General features: G+C 47.4%; 1 protein-coding gene across 4 annotated transcripts in view; it reads right to left on the bottom strand.

The window, feature by feature from the left end:
• LOC139049684 (transcriptional activator Myb-like) overlaps positions 1 to 16,724 on the bottom strand; it is a 343,827-nt gene that overhangs the window by 191,732 nt on the left and 135,371 nt on the right. For all 4 annotated transcript variants that reach the window (XM_070525392.1, XM_070525393.1, XM_070525391.1 and 1 more), the window contains exons 6-7: positions 12,278 to 12,347; positions 7,262 to 7,502 (exon numbers count right to left, since the gene is read on the bottom strand). In XM_070525392.1, the coding sequence (XP_070381493.1) occupies positions 7,262 to 7,502; positions 12,278 to 12,347 (311 nt within the window). The remainder of the gene's footprint in view (positions 1 to 7,261; positions 7,503 to 12,277; positions 12,348 to 16,724) is intronic.

Here is a 16,724-nt window from a genome sequence, read left to right on the forward strand (position 1 = left end):
AGTGCCCGGGTCACCGTTAATTCCATGGTATCGATGGCAAAAAATTTTTCAGGCCCACCTCGAAGCGGCCGGCGGTGGCGACTGGACGGACGCGCAACAAGCGTCCGCGCTCGTCAACGCTCTCGGGCGTGAGGGACAACGGAAGTACTTTGCAGACGAGGAGCAGGAAGCAGCAAGGCAGTTAACCAGCGCAGCGTCAGCGTCAAGCGACGCAGCAAGGCAGTCGATCGGCGCAACGTCAACGTCAAGTGAGGCGGTCCCGCCAGCGTCGGAGTTCCAGAGCCTCTTGCAGCGGCTTGACCGCCTGTTCGCTGCGTCAACAAATGTTCTGGCGGAAAGGCACGAATTCACCAGTCGAAAGCAGTTCGAGGGACAAGGATTCCTGGAATTCGTGACCGCATTGAAGGAGAAGGCGGTACAGTGCAACTTCGGCACAACCTACGACGAGCGCGTCCGAGACCAAATAATAGATGGGGTAGCGAACGTCAGCGTTTGCGAAAAGTTGCTAGCTCATGGCGAAACCCTGTCCCTGGACAAGGCAGAAGAAATTGGACGCTCGTTAGAAGCCCTGCATCGAGCGAACCGTGCGTTCGACTCCGAGAAAATACAAAGAATCGAGGCAGCTCAACTTGGCGCTCCGTCGACGAGCCAAGATGGCCGACTTCTTCTGGGGAGCCGCCAAGATGGCCGACGTAGTCCAGGAGGCCATGAAGATGGCCGACTTCTTCCGGGGAGCCGCCAATCTTGCCGACTTCTTCCGGGGAGCCGCCAAGATGTCCGACGTAGTCCGGGAGGCCATGAAGATTGCTGACTTCTTCCGAGGAGCCGCCAAGATGTCCGACTTTTTCCGGGGAGCCGCCAAGATGTCCGACGTAGTCCGGGAGGCCATGAAGATGGCTGACTTCTTCCGAGGAGCCGCCAAGATGTCCGACTTCTTCCGAGGAGCCGCCAAGATGTCCGACTTCTTTTGAGAAGCCGCCAAGAAGGCCGACATTTCGCACATGGCTCCTCCGGGAACCGTGGTGCATGCGATCGGTGTGGCAGCACGTAACATATTGCAACGTACAGGAATTGTCCAGCAAGGAACCGGCAGTGCAACGCCTGCCACACGTTGGGCCATTTTGCATCAGTATGCCGAAAAACCCGTATTGTTAACACGTCTTTTCCGCAGAGGTGCTGTCTTCAACTTCCGTAGGGCAGCCGTCCGCGTCTGTCTTGACGGTAAGCACTTTTGAAGCTAAAGATTTGGAAGTTCCGGTCGTAGTGAACAGCGCCTCCATGCGACTGCTGGTGGATACAGGAGCATCTGTGTCATTGATGACGGCCGAAGATTTTAGAAATAACTTTGGTCGACAGCACAGGCTGTCACAAGCAACAGTGGACTTGAGAAACCTCTCCAAGCAATGCATCGACATTCAAGGCCTGTTTCAAGCCACTATCCAGTTTTTCCAAAGGTCATGCTCCGTCACGTTCCACTTCACGACTACAGGAACATCACTGCTGGGTTTAGACGCCATCCAACGTTTGGGCATACAGATCAACGGTACGTCGCTGACATGTCGTCTACCATCACTTCGTTCAGTACAGAGCCCCACAGGTGTGCTTCCGGGTTATGATCACCTCTTCAGTGACGAGTTGGGTCTCGTCAATAACTTTGTGCACCGAATTCATCGGCAGCAAGATGCGAAACCAGTATCTTCAAAGTTGCGCCGACTACCCCTGGCTCTCCGTGACCAGGTAACAAATGAATCGGGACGTCTCGAGGACTGCAACGTCATCGAGCGCGTTGAGGCTTCTGAGTGGGTGTCTCCCCTCGTGGTGGTGCGCAAGAAGGATGGAACCATGCGGCTCTGTGTAGATCTACGGGAACAGGACAGTCTTGTGTCTCACGTTCAAGAAAGGGTCTTGCAGAAAGCAGTGTGTAGAACAACGTAGAGGTGCTCAGGCAACTCGTATTAAGGTGGGAGACACTGTCAGAATAAGATTTAACAGGAAAGGATTTTTTAAGTACAGTAAACCTCGTAAAGTCAAGGCCCAGATAGGACCATCTACTTTTCTACTCAGTGATGGGAAGACGTGGCATGTGTCTAAGTTAACCCTGGTGATGAATGATCCAGCAGGTAAAACATTGTGTACAAGTGATAGAGACTTTTTGTACTCATATTCAAACTTGGATAGTCATTCCGGTGACTCGTCTGTCGTGACATCGTCCTTTCATAGTCATAAGCTTCAGCTAGGTAGTTCGTCTGACTGTATCACTTCCGAGTCTGCACAGTCAGCAGTCGTCTCTGATTCCGTGTGAGAATCGGTAGCCTCCCAGGACTTGTTGGGATGTCGAGAGGAGCTTCCTGGGCAACCCTCTCCAGCTTTGAAGGGCACCCACATTCATTTGTCCAACCAGGGGGAGGGAAATAGTAGAGGGACGACTAGGTCTTTAAAGTCGACCGATACGCGTCACAACCCCCAAAGTCCTGAGGTACGCACGCGTCCTCATCGTGACAGAAAATGGCCTCCGTGGCTTGATGATTTTGTTTTCTGAGTGTAGAGCGTATTGCCGTCTCAGGCAGTTCACATGTTTCGTTCACACAGGTAGAAAATGTGTTCCTTGTTGCGGTGCAGTGAGTTTTGTGCCGTGTTCCTTGTCGGACTTAGTTTGAGTGACTGCCTGTGTTTTGGTGCCCAAGACTGGTGCGCGTGTATGTGAACTTGGGTGGGGACGGACTGAATTTGTTGTGGACTTAAGTGCGTGCTTCGTGTGCGACTGGTGCGCGTGCGTGTGTGAACGTGGGGGGGGGGAACGAACTGAAATTGCCTTTGGACTTAAGTGCGCGTCTTGTGTGCGCGTTTCACTGTATGCTTGCTTTGTTTCCAGGGGGGGGATGATGTAGTATAGTGTCGCCCCCTGTCAGATCTGTGTTATCATACAGTTATGTTTCACAGTAGTTTAGCTAGATGGCGCACGACCCCCCCCCCCCCTCTGTCATGTGACGAGCTTGGACCAATCAGGAGGTGTCATCTGGCGTGTGAAGTCTTTATTAGTAATAAACGGCCGCAGGTAGGCTGAGTCTTCGTTCCGGTTTTCTTTGGGAGCAGTTAGCTCCGAGTCTCCTTCACTGCGCCGGCGTTCGCGCGTGTTCACTGGCCAGGGGCCCCCACTTGCCTGCCGCTGCCGACACAACAGCGGGTTGTCTGCTCTTTCTGCGACGCGCCGCTCTCTCGACGTGTTCCCAGCCTTTCAGGCATTTTTCTGCTCCTTGTTTCGATGGATCCCGCAAAGAAACGCGATTTTCGATCTCTAAAGTATCGGTCAAAGCACAAGTTCAAGGGGACTCGCCGCAAAGTCAAGCGGCGTGCAATGGAGACGTCAGCGGCATCTAAGCCTAACCTAGGTGGCGGCGACGCTTTCAACGGTTCAGAGCCGGCCGGCCGCTCAAGTTTTGTTGACAGCGCAGACGAATTCGTCAGCGCATCGGATAAAAAGTAGATAATCTTCGACAATCAAGATAGCAGCGGCGAGGAGACGGCAAGCACCTTTATCTGCGAGATCGGCGTCGGGAATGTGAGCGCCGCGGCATGTCCGGCGTGCGGACGGCGCGACCTTTTCATCCGTGAGTCGCCGAAAAATGGAAACGACTCGTGTCGTTTTTGAGGTTGTGTTGCAACAATGCAGCATGTACCATGTCCGTTATCTCGTCAACGTATTCATCGCAGCGTGCATCTCCAGTAGACGACGCTAACGGTGGAGTGCGCCCTTCGGCCAGCCCAAGAGAGAGTTTCGCCGTGAATATCAAGGCAGTGGTTGCGGCGCGCGCATTTAGAGCTAGACACAATCAACTCGTCCGATTTTGTGCAGTTCTTGGTTTAGCAAAACCGATGCACCATAAATCGTTCACCGCCATAACAAAGAAAGTGCACCTCGCTGCTACAAAAGCAGTGGCTGATAACTTGGAGTTGGCTCGGAAAGTTCCTGAGCACCATGCTGACCCACTTCCTGTGCTGTTACTTTCCTTTGACTCTATGAGAGAACAACATATGACGCAGGTGAATTCTAAAGTAGTGCACTGGATCTAGATACCCTGGCCTGCATTATGTGCAATTTTATGCGAAGCATATTACTAGAGCTCAACCCAGCTCCTCAGGCGCGGCGGTGTCGCCTTCAATACCACGTGACACCGTGACGTCACAACTGAGGAGAAACGGGGCTCCAACTCGCGCCGTTGCTCGCGGCGTCGCGGCGGTATATAAGCAGCTGCGCTTGCCTCTGCTAGACACTCACGAGGTGAGATGCCTCCTGGAGACAGAGCTGCTCGTTGGAATGAGAAGCGAGGGTACGGCATGCTACAGAGACTGATTTTCTAGGTGGCTTTGGCTCAACTCTTGCAAGATGGGCTGGGTGGGAATCGAACCAGGGTCTCCGGAGTGTGAGACGGAGACGCTATCACTGAGCTACGAGTACGATGCTTCAAAGCGGTACAAAATCGCCTCTAGTGGATGCGGTGTTGCCTTAGAAACAAGCTGTTTCTAAGGCTCAGGCGTGCGTCGCTTGCTCAGGCGCACATTTCGTTGCCGCGCCGAACGCTGCGTTGCTCGCCGCTCGCCGCGTCCAATGCGGGGCGCGTAGTCGCTGCGCCGTAGCCTATTGTCTTACACCCTTTGGCGGGTCGACGGGAACGCTGTCGCGTTCCACTCTTGAAGGCGAAGCAGAGTAACGCATGAGTTGTTTCTTCGTCTAGCCGAACCAAATATAGCCAAGCAACAGCAGTTCACCAGGCTAAACAGTGGTTCAACAACTAAAATAAAGGCTAGTATGCTTCGCATCCTTGGCTTAACCTTAGCTAAGCCACAGCCATTTTTTTATGCAGATTTCAGCGCTACAACACAAATAAAGAACTTTTATAACTTTCAATCGTGTTTTTCTCAGCTTCATATTTTTGGCCAAACATGGCTTTTGTGCACGACATTTGATGTACTTATTATGGTCCAATCAAGACCAAATTTGGTGTGCATCATCTTTAAGATGCATAGAATGCACCGATCTAGGTTTTAGTGCAACCAGTTCATTTTTAAGAATGGAAATGTTCAATACCCTTGAGTACCAGTCACTGAAAACGAAGCATTAGATATGAAATTCTCTCAAAATGTTGCCTGTCAAGGGAATTGCATTATCTTGGTTATTAGCACTCCCTGGAGTGTTGGGGACAAGAAACGCCATCTTGCACTGCTATATCATGCCAACTGCTAGGTCCAGTAGCTGCACAAACATGCACTGTTTCTCACTTATGCATGGCACTTAGGACATGAAAGCATCGAGCTATCCTAAAACTAAAAACAGATTTGTAATGAGGATATCAAGCTATGCAACTGGTACAATTTTCATTTGCCTAGCAATAATATTTAAAAAGAAAGGTTTCTGAGGAGCGTCTCCCCTTAAGCAACACAAAAAGAAGCTAGATAGCCTAGTTGCTCCTGAAGAGGAAGTTGACCGTGTGTTCGACAAATTTCATGAAGCAACGGCAGCTGCACATTGCATAATTTATTATTTAGCTGGTTTTATATGCCGCAAGTACTTCAAAAGCACAACATGTGCAAAATGCCGCGAAGGGTTATTGGAAGAACGTGCACTTCATCATCAGCCGGAAAGCAGCCTTGTTCTGTGTAAAACCAGGGGAGGCCTTTTGCACCCAAAGCGAAGTCTTTTTCAGTTGCTTCATGCAACAGAGGTAGAATTCCGCAAGCATGCAGTTCTCAGAAATGCCTATGAATTAACATTGGACAACATGCTTGATAAGTACAAGTTTCAGTTCTCCTGTGCCGATAATAAAGAACAAGTTATGGCTGGCGCGCTACACAGTTATGTAGCCATGAGACTGAGGCTGCTCTGCAAACAACAGAAATATGAGGCAAAAAATAAGTCGCAGGAGCTGCGAAAGCTGTCGAAGCTTCAGTAGGTGAAAACTACACATTTGATTTGCTGAATTAAATGATGGGCGTAATGACTTACCCATGTGCGCGAAATGTGTGCCAGTGTCCAGTTTGTTTATGGAACATTAATGCTTGTACGAATAATTCAGTTTATGACATGCTCTCTGTACATGTAAAATAAATGTCAATCTGCACAAAACTTTACTACTTTTGCGTCCCTGGTTTTTAGATGAGAGTCGTCCATATGATTGACTCAAGCGGAGCAAATGCCGACAAACCAAGGCTAGTCCATCCTGTACACTAACATCACAACCACCTCTACCAGAACATCCAACTTCAGTTATTAAAAAATGTGGCCTTCGAATAGCCACATTCAAAAGTTGTTTTGCAGCACATTACAATTTAATTGCGAGCTCATATAGGTTACAGTACACGTAAAACTAGTTTTCATGCAGAGGTTTAATCTAGCTTTACGTAAGAAGCGAATTTGAACGTTTTATTGACATTTTTCACATCCGTAATAACTCTTGCCCAGCTTTTCTGGTTCAAAACCAAGGCCCTTGGCACCATCTGCCGAGGGTGACGCGATTTATGCACAACCTTTTTCCGCCTGGACGACCTTTGTTCAGCCACCTGGCCTCTTCTTACAACCCGAGTTTCAGTGACCCGTTTGGGCGAGAGACAGACGAAGCAAACCCTCCCCGCCGCCAGCACTTTTAATAATAGCGTCGGTCCAACGCGGCTGCGGCTATCAACCGTGGCAGCGGAGTGCAGGCGAAAGTGTGGCTGGCTTCGCCTAATTCATGCCGCCGATGTGAAGATATCGTCGACATGGTATGAAGCTGTATCATTGATCGCAGACTCCTAAATTAATCAAAATGAACTGTTTTCTCATTCAAGCTTGCTTTTTTTGATTGCCCAATGATTCTGAAAATTCAGCGGCCCTTTTCTGTGTAAGGAAAATCGATCGAAGACTGTACTTGTTTGCATGAAAGGTTGAATATCAACACAACAAAATTTGGGTATATTAAAGCAAAATGCCGATTTTACCGACTTCATTATATCGAGGTTTAACTATAGCAGTTCGTTGAATAAAGGTGCCATTTCTTTTTCAACTCATCTCTTGTTACATGCTTAGTTAGTAAATTGAGCAGGTTAGGACCGTAAGAAAAGGAGTAGAAGTTAGAAAAACAGAGCAGCGAGGATGTGTCAATGAGTTTCCACTGTACAAAAGTAAATTCAGCAGATTAGGACCTCAGAAAAGCGCGTAGAAGTTGGAAAAACAGAGCAGCGAGGATGTGTCAATGAATTTCCACCGTACAAAAGCCAGGCTACCCACTTGAGTGGTGAGAGCAGGTCATTGATGTCGATGTACTCCGAGCCAGTGTCCTGCTCGCCCTTACGTCGTCGGTGGGGGGTGCCGTCTTCACCCTTGACCCTCTCCAGGTCCCCACCAGATGTTGACAGCACAGCGGCAAACTCCTCGGGCTGCCAGAGGGCCTCTGCAGTGGGCAGGATCTCTGGGCCAGCCACGGCTGGTGCAGGGTACGGCACATATTCGGCAGCAACCACATACTCCTCTGCAAATCGTTAGTGCATCAATAATAAGCACATAGACTTGCCATAACTTCCAGCTCGCACAAGAATGGCCATTGCAAGACATTTCGTAGGCACATTCTAGCTCAGTAATTGTCATAATTAACAAATTGGATCGCCAGTTTAACAATACCTCCCCATTCTATTTGAGCAAGTAATTACCTACAAGGTGAAGAAACCTCTCCAAGTCCATGCCTATGAACCCATCATCCAGGTTCCTCAACAATGTCTTCAATTATTGCCATGTTTGTCATTTCAACTTAAGGGGGGACGTGGGTCCTAAAATATTTGTTTCTTATTTTTGGGTGAATCTGTAACAAACTCCACTGCCTGGGGTAATTTTTGGTGCTGATTTCAGATCTGTAATTAGATTTTTGAGAGATGTAGCAGTTCATAATATATCGAGGTCTGAAGTCAAATCAATTTCAAACTCGTTACGGGGCTTTTTGATGACTCCGTCTTGCTAAACCAAAAACTAAATGCATGACACCATTGCTAAAGACATACTGTAGGGGGTGATGCTATTTTTATTCATTTGGAAGCATTATACGGACACGAAAACATTTTGCATTTATTATGAACATTTCTTTCTAATTAGCAGCGAGTACTACAGTTGAATGTAATTTTCATGACGGTGCAAGAGTAATAAAAATAGCATCACCCCCCAGATCATTTTAATACGAATAATATGATACCACCCTTGTCATTCTTGGCCAAAAACAACAAAGACAAAACACCTGTAAGCCTGTGTACGGTGTGCAATAACATCGAACTGAAATAAACGCATCTGAAGTTTAAAACAAATGTAGCTTTAGCTGAAGTGAATCTACAGCAATACAAATGGCACCGTTTTGAAGCTCTATGTTTTGTTAGAATGGTCATACTAAATGTGTGACTGGACACTCTCAAAATAATAGCACACTGGCCACTGAACTAGCACAAGAAACTTCATTAGGCACCATTCTCTACAAAGAGCATGGTGCCTGGGTTTCAAACCAAGGTGCAGAACTCTGTGTGGGCATGAATATAGTTTCAGTGTTGTACCTGCAGGCTGCCTGGTTGATAGCAGTCTCCAAAACAATCAGTGAGGCATCTTTTCTTTTTTTCATTTTGTAGAATTGACCAAGTTACTGAATGAAGACTGAGTATAAGTAGCCTTCCAAGTCATCTTCACCTAACAATGGCTTTGGAACTTAGAATCAGAAATCCAGTGATAGATATGCAGCTGCTAGGTGCTTTCCAGAATTGTACTTTTGCATGATGCCTCGATCACATCTGCAGCCAGATGTGCCAGCCCAAGGGTCCTAGTGAACAGAGCTCATGATGTTTTTTTTTGTTTGTTTATGAGAGGGGGGGGGGGCGTGATAGATATTGTTACGAGTTATCGTGACAATATAATAATAGAGTGAACGCACAATATGCTTGGTTGCGGGTCTGACGTGCCGACGTGCGAAATGCCTACCCTCAGATACAAGGAGTCTATGCTCATTGTGTTTAGCCGTGCAGTCCGAAGAGTCGATACTTCATGTGCTTATTCGCGCAGTCCAAGGTGCGGAATAGCGAAATGCCTAGATGTGGGCTCGAGGAGTCGACACTCGACGCGCGAAATTCCTAGCCGCGGGATCGAGGAATCGACACTCTATGCGCTTCTTCGTGCCGTCCGAGGCACAGATGCACAAAATGATTAGGTGAGGGTCTGAGAAGTCCGTCCACGATGTGCATGATCGCCTAGTCGGAGACTCCCTATGCACGAAATGTTTAGCCGCGTGTCCGAGGATTGCGTGTGCGATGTGCTTCGTGACGAATTCCGAAGCACCGAGTGCTGAAAGGTTGAGCCGCATGTCCAAGGATTCTGCACGTAAATCTTGGTCGCAAAGTCTGCATCGCCGATGCTCGGAATGCTTAGCCACGAGTCTGAAACATCCACAAGCGTAGGAATCGGCCACGCTACTGTGATGTCCGCGTAGCGCCCGTTTTGACACGTCGAGATTACGGCCAGTGGAGACTTCCAGATTTGCGAGGTGAAAAGAGCCAAGCAGACGATGCAAGCACCAGATCAATGGCAAGCCGCGCTGGAGTCATCTGGCGGGTGCAGCCAATCGCTGACTCCGGCATGACCTTCAATCATTTGCTTTTTGTGCGCTTGTTCCTGTATGGAGGAGGTAGCTGAAGCGGAAAATTTGAAGACGAAGAAATGCGCTTTCTTTTCAACGAGACCAAGATGGCGGCGCTCAATTGCGCCATTCCGGAGATGTTGTGGCTTGAAAAATGCTGTTCTTTCTTGATTTCCGCTACACTTTTTGCCACTTTGGCTGATGAAATAAATTTTTAGAGCACCTCTATGTGGTTTGCAGTGATGATACTTCGGAATCATATGGAAAAAGAGTAATAGAAATTGAAAATGTGATTTTCAAAAATTCGATTTTTTGGTGATTTCTCGAGATGCGAAAGACACGTCCCCCCTTAAAAAATAGATTTTTGACCATTTATCGCGTTGCGAAAGCTGTGTCTCCCCTTAAGGGTGGACGCGGGTTTAACATCGCGAAAAATGGCAAAAAAAATAGATTTTTTGAAAATCACATTTTCAGTTTCTGTAACTCTTTTTCTATCCGATTCCGAAATATCATCCATATAAACCACGTAGAAGTGCTCTAAAAAAGTTTGTTTTATCAGCCAAGGTGGCGAAAAGTTTCGCGGTAATCAAGAAAGAACAGCGGTTTTCACGCCACAATATCTCCGGAACGGCGCGCCCGAGCGCCGTCATCTTGGTCTCGTTGGAAAGCACATTTCTCCGTCTTCGAATCTGCCGCTTCAGTGATGTCCTCCCTAGAGTAATAAGTGCACAAAAAGCAAATGATTGAAGGTTGTGCCGGAGCCTGCGATTGGCCACGCCCCCCACGTGACTCCAGGGCGGTTCACCACTGGTCCGGTGCTCGCGTGGTCAGCTCGGCTCTTTGCACCTCGTGAGTATGAACGTCTCCACTCGCCGTAATCTCGACGTGTCAAAACGGACGCTACGCAGACATCGCAGTAGCATGCCCGATTACTACGCTTGTTGACGTTTCAGACTTGCGGCTAAGCATTCCAAGCATCGGCGACGCAGACTTCGCGACCAAGAATCACGCGCGGAATCCTCAGTCATGCGGCTAAGCCTATCAGCACTCGTTGTTTCGGAATTCATGACAAAGCAAATCGCACACGCAATCCTCAGACACGCGGCTAAACATTTTGCGCATAGGGAGTCTCCAACTCGGCGATCATGCACATCGTGCGCGGACTTCTCGGACCCTCACCTAATCATTTTGTGCATCGGCACATCCGACTGCGCGAACAAGAGCATGGAGTGTCGACTCCTCGAGCCCGCGGCTAGGCATTTCACGCGTCGGCACCTCGAACCCGCAACCAAGCATATTGCGCATTCACTCTATGATGATATTGTCACGAAAGCTCGTAACAATAACTATCATACCCACCCACCCCACCCCCTTCATAAAAAGAACCTCATCATGAGCTCAGTTCACTAGGCCCCTTGGGCTGGCACATCTGGCTGCAGATGTGATCGAGGCATCATGCAAAAGTACACTTCTGGAAAGCACCTAGCAGCTGCATAATTATAACTGGCTCTCTGATCCTAAGTTCCAAAGCCATTCTTAGGTGAAGATGACTTGGAAGGCTACTTACACTCAGAGCCTTCATTCAGTAACATGGTCAATTCTACAAAATGAAAACAAAAATGCCTCATTGATTGTTTTGGAGACTGATATCAACCAGGCAGCCTGCAGGTACAACACTGGAACTATATTCATGCCCACACAGAGTTCTGCACCTCGGTTTGAAACCCAGGCACCATGCTCTTTGTAGAGAATGGTGCCTAATGAAGTTTCTTGTGCTAGTTCAGTGGCCAGTGTGCTATTATTTTGAGAGTGTCCAGTCAAACATTTAGTATAGCCATTCTTACAAAACATAGAGCTTCAAAACGGTGCCATTTGTATTGCTGTAGATTCACTTCAGCAAAAGCTACATTTGCTTGAAACTTCAGATGCGTTTATTTAAGTTCGATGTTTTTGCACACCGTAGACAGGCTTACAGGTGTTTTGTCTGGGTTGTTTTTGGCCAAAAATGACAAGTGTGGTATAATTTTATTCGTATTAAGATGATCTGGGGGGTGATGCTATTTTTATTACTCTTGCACCATCATGAATATTACATTCAGGTATAGTACTCGCTGCTAATTAGAAAAAGGTGTTCATAATAAATGCAAAATTGTTTTCTTGTCCGTAAAATGCTTCCAAACGAATAAAAATAGCATCACCCCCTACAGTAGGTCTTTAGCAATGGTGTCATGCATTTAGTTTTTGGTTTAGCAAGAAGGAATCATCAAAAAGCCCCGTAATGAGTTTGAAATTAGTTTGACTTCAGACCTCAATATTTTTTGAACTGCTACAGCTATCAGAAATCTAGTTACAGATCTGAAATCAGCAAAAAACATTACCCCAGACAGTGGAGTTTGTTAAAGATTCACCCAAAAATAAGAAAATAATTTTTAGGATCCATGACCCCCCTTAAACACTTTCATTGCCATCCAATTTGAGTGACCTTCTGACAGATAAAAATGGGCAAGTGAAACACATGTGGCGTCGTCACTGATTGCAACAAAAAGTTTGAGGAGGCATGAGTCAGTGCAGACACAACGCAACAGCCACAAAACAACAACAAACATATGTTGCGCTCCTTCTGCACAGCACATGGCACAACTTACGCTTGCATGCTGTGGGCTCAGGTTCCTCCTTCACAGCAATAGCCGGGGCCTTGGAACGCCGCTCCAAAACCTGGACCAAGAGACACAATGTTCAAAGTATGCCACCCAACTATACGGTGAAGATTGATAATTTGGCCCCGATATTTTTTAAATGTGTAGTAATTGTACTGGTCATTACGCTTTGCTAGTATTTCACATCGCTTGCCAAGAAAAAGCATAAAAAAAGCATTTTGAAAAGCATGACGGGAAAAAAAAGATTCCCTCGCTTTCCACTCTGTGTTGTCGACCAATATATCGAATAAGCTAGATTATTCGGACTTATTCTTGGTTCTGCTACTGGTGCCATAAAGATAGTGAAAAGGCAACCAATATTTCATGCGTCGAACAATGGTTTATTAAAATTTTTCTACTCGATTTGTGCAAATTTCGTCGTGGACATTGTTGCCGCGAACGCCATTTCGGAGGTTTGTGACTTCACCGAACGCTTAATTATGACCACAATTTGGCCGCTGAGGTTGCACAAACGTGAAACTTTACATCCTTGGTTTGCGTTTTGCGACGGCAAAAGCTTGGTCTTGCATAGTGTGGCCCTGCAGAAAATAGTGCAACCTGAGTGAAAATGAGAGTGACCATCACAGTTGCCATTTCATGAAATTAAGCAGGTCATTGCTCGGTGTGCAGTGCACACTATCATGCCGGTAACCGGGTGTGGTGCATGTACAAAATAGATTTATAACGTCACATGCCTGGCGTTCGCCCATTAAGGGTGGACACTGCTATATAAATATTCTTCTTTATTTTCCCATCCATACTAATCAAACTCGTCCATCTTGTTGATATTTCTGCACTGACTTCAAATATGTACTTAGTTCTGGTGTAGCTCAACTAGTTCTTAAGGTAATTAATATTAAATTGCTTTTGTTTGCAGCCTCAATTTAAGAAAGATTAAAAAATTATTTGTAAGGCATGGATAGATAGCAAAGGATTGAAGTATACAAAAATTTTTTTGATGTGACCGTTAATAGATACTTTACAGCCCTTTGAATGTAAGCCTACAATATGTGGCACCCACGTGGCACAATATGTAGCAAAATAATTAATTTCTGAAATGAAAGGCCAGAAATCCGATTGTTATCTTTCATAGAGTACACATTAGACTTCATTCTGCAAAAAGAATTTCAGTTCTAACTGCTCTAGGAGTTGAGATATCGAGGACTCAAAATTGCATGGAGCCATCAATTCGTGTTTTGAGAAAAATGCAAAAAACAGCACAAAATTTAAAGGGACACTAAAGGTTACCAGAAACTCAAGTTAAAGTGGTAGACCAATGTTCTAGAACGTCTAAGGCGTCAATATAATCGTGAACAGAGCTTTAGTAACCGAGAAATTGAGGTAAATGCATGACATGATTTGAGACCCCCCAGCGACATTCCGGTACTAGCCCGATGACGAAAGCACTCCTCGTAATTTGTGTTACTAATACTCAACTACTTGTATTAAAAATATCATTTCATTCGATTATAAGACGGAAGAAAATGCTACTTGTCTACGTCTATTCGATTCTAAGAAAAAATAAAATTTTAACGTTACCCTTCAGTAATATGGGTGGTCGAAAGGTTTCGTTTTCGCTCGACTCTGCGCGCTCGACTCTGCGCTGCGCACGCTTTGGAGTTTCAGTAGTTTCGTTATCGTGTCGTGCTGTGAGGGTTCTGCTGGCTCGCGAAACTTTCATTTGGAACAAGCACAGAGAATGCCACATCCATGTGATGTCATGGGAAGCCCTCGTTGCTTTCCCGCTCCGGACAGCCGGTGTCGAGGCCGCCGTCGTAGTACGCAACGACGCCGGCTAAAAAATGTGTGGCACAGAAAGAGACTCATTGGCTCTTTTTGGCTCACGCTGGTGGGCTCAACTTAGGCGGGCTGAAGTTGAGCCCACCATCGCGAGCCAATCTGTCGTTGTCAGGGTCCACTGCAACGAGCGTCGAAGTTTGCGTCATAGAATGAAGTACCTCCTGTTGTGGCCGCGCGTTTCTCCTTCTGCTAGCCACCATACTCCCGCTTTCGCTCTGCTGTCGGCTCTGTCTTGGCTGTTTCTGGCCGCGCGTTTGCGTTTTGCGCAGAAAAGCCGTAGCGCCGTCTGCGGACGCCGTTCTACTCACCGATGGCACAACGTCACTATGAGACCATGATGTCAGTGCTCCTCGATCGGAGGGCGGGCGATTTGAACTGCGCTAGAGGTACGCGGATACTTCAGAACGCATTTTCTCTTAAAATAAGTCTCTCCTTGGCACGAAACAAGCGTTTCGAGGTTTCTGGGATGGTATTTCAACAATCCACGTTGACTTAATAGTAACCTTTAGTGTCCCTTTAATGAATATTAACAAATGTTTTGAACATATTTACGCACATACATTCCTAATAACCACCAGGAATGTAGTCTAATCGCCTGCTGCTGTTTAATTGTCTCTTCAGTGCCCCTTGAACACTGTGAGGCAAGGAATGACTCCGAGCACATTCTTTTCCTTTGCGTTTGTCCTTCGCAGCCATCTGTTTGTTGCCCATTGGGCTAGAATTTGGGCTGAGCTCGTTCAGGATTGCTGCCGATGCCCTCCTGTTGCCTGCGTTGAATCGCATCACTGCCTCTGCCACAGCAGCTTCTACAGGCAATAGGCATTTGCACCAAAGCATGGCATTGCTTTGGTGCAAATGACCAGATTACGGAATGGAAACTCTCATTATTGTTCCGAGTTTCACCTCTCAGGCACCGCTAAAGAAGCTTCCTTTCTGAGAGGCGCTCATAAATTGGAAGCAATGCTTTGCACACATGAGGTGGCAAGTTATACCGGTGTTTGGGAGTAGGCTCGCCTCGGGCTGCTGCTGCATTCTGCCAACACCAAGAATCTGGGCCCATTGGGCACAGACTGTGATTAGCGACTTTATCATTAGAAGTACAGTTAAACCTGGATATAAAAAGTTGACAAAAGCTCGCAATTTTTCGTTACATGCAGGTTTTCGTTACATGCAGGTTTCGCGTGAAGGCTCGCACGAATGATGCAGAAACGAAACCAAATAGCTCAATATATCCGTGAAGGTGAACTCACCCTTCAAGCATTTATTTTACACCAAAAAACTGCGTAATTTCCGCTTGCTTCTTCGGCACAAGTGACGGCACAACACGCCGCTCCAAAGAAGCTAAATCGTGTAGAGCTCCTTCATCGTCGAGCGAGCCGACGAAACGGCGCATAACGTCCATTGCGTTCATCACCTCCTTTGCAGAAGGCACTTCACACGGATCTGCCTCACAGGCACCATCATCACCGCCATCAGGATTTTGCACGCTTTCAGCTACTGCTGCATCAGACATTTCTTCTGTAGCCACGGCGGCGTTGTCGGCAAACAAAAAGTCAGTCAGTTCAACGTCGTCGGGTACACCACCGTTAGCGCATAGCTCGTTTCACGCTTCGGCCACATCGGACGGAGTAGAAAGGTCTTCCTCCTCCTCCTCGTCGGCACCAGCCCGTGCGTTTTTGGCTATTCCGGCCTTTAAAAAGCAATTCGCGATAACTTCTGCCCTGACCTCTTGCCAGGAGGCAGCAAGCATCTCGACTGCTTGATAAGTGTCGATCTTCATCTCCCGTTCCAGACGGATGTCGAGAAGTATCTTCTGGATTAGTCGGCGCCGGTAACAGCATTTAAAACTGTTAATGACCCCTTTGTCCAGGGGCTGTATTAGAGACGTGCAGTTGGCCGGGAAGTAATGCAGTTCGATGTTCGACAGCTGCAGGCCCTCTACGTGGTGCGCCGAGCAATTGTCCAGCAGTAGGCAAACTTTACGGCCTTGCCGCTTGACGTCCTGGTTAAATTCCTTCAACCACTCAGAAAATATTGGCCGAGTCATCCAAGCTTTGGAATTCGCCACATACTTCACGGGCATACGCTTCGTTCCCTTAAAACACTTGGGACGGGCACTTTTGCCGACAACTAGCGGGACTCGCTTGTCTGTGCCGTCGAGGTTGGCACACAGCAGAATCGTTATGCGGAGCTTGCTCTGCTTTCCGCCGCGGCAGTCATCGCCTTTTAACGCTAGCGTGCGGCCCGGCATTGTAGACATCAGCCGCCTCGAAGCGACTCAGGATTCCAGGCGGCTTGTCAGCCACCCACGAAGCAGCAGCATCGCTGTCTGCGGAGGCAGATTCGCCGCTGATTACTCTTCCGACGACACCATGCCGGCTCTTAAATCCCTGCAGCCACCCGTTGCTTGCCTTGAAATCATCATGGCCCAAGATACACGCAAAATCCTTTGCCTTCTGTTGCAAGATCGCGCCACTTATGGGTACATTTCTGGCTCTCGTGTCCAAAAACCACGTGAAAACTGCCTTGTCCACATCAGTGTATGTGGACAGCTTCAGTCTTTTTTTCTTCGAGCTTGTTCCCGACTCCACTGCGT

This window comes from Dermacentor albipictus, chromosome 9, assembly GCF_038994185.2.
Source record: "Dermacentor albipictus isolate Rhodes 1998 colony chromosome 9, USDA_Dalb.pri_finalv2, whole genome shotgun sequence".
Taxonomy (NCBI): domain Eukaryota; kingdom Metazoa; phylum Arthropoda; class Arachnida; order Ixodida; family Ixodidae; genus Dermacentor; species Dermacentor albipictus.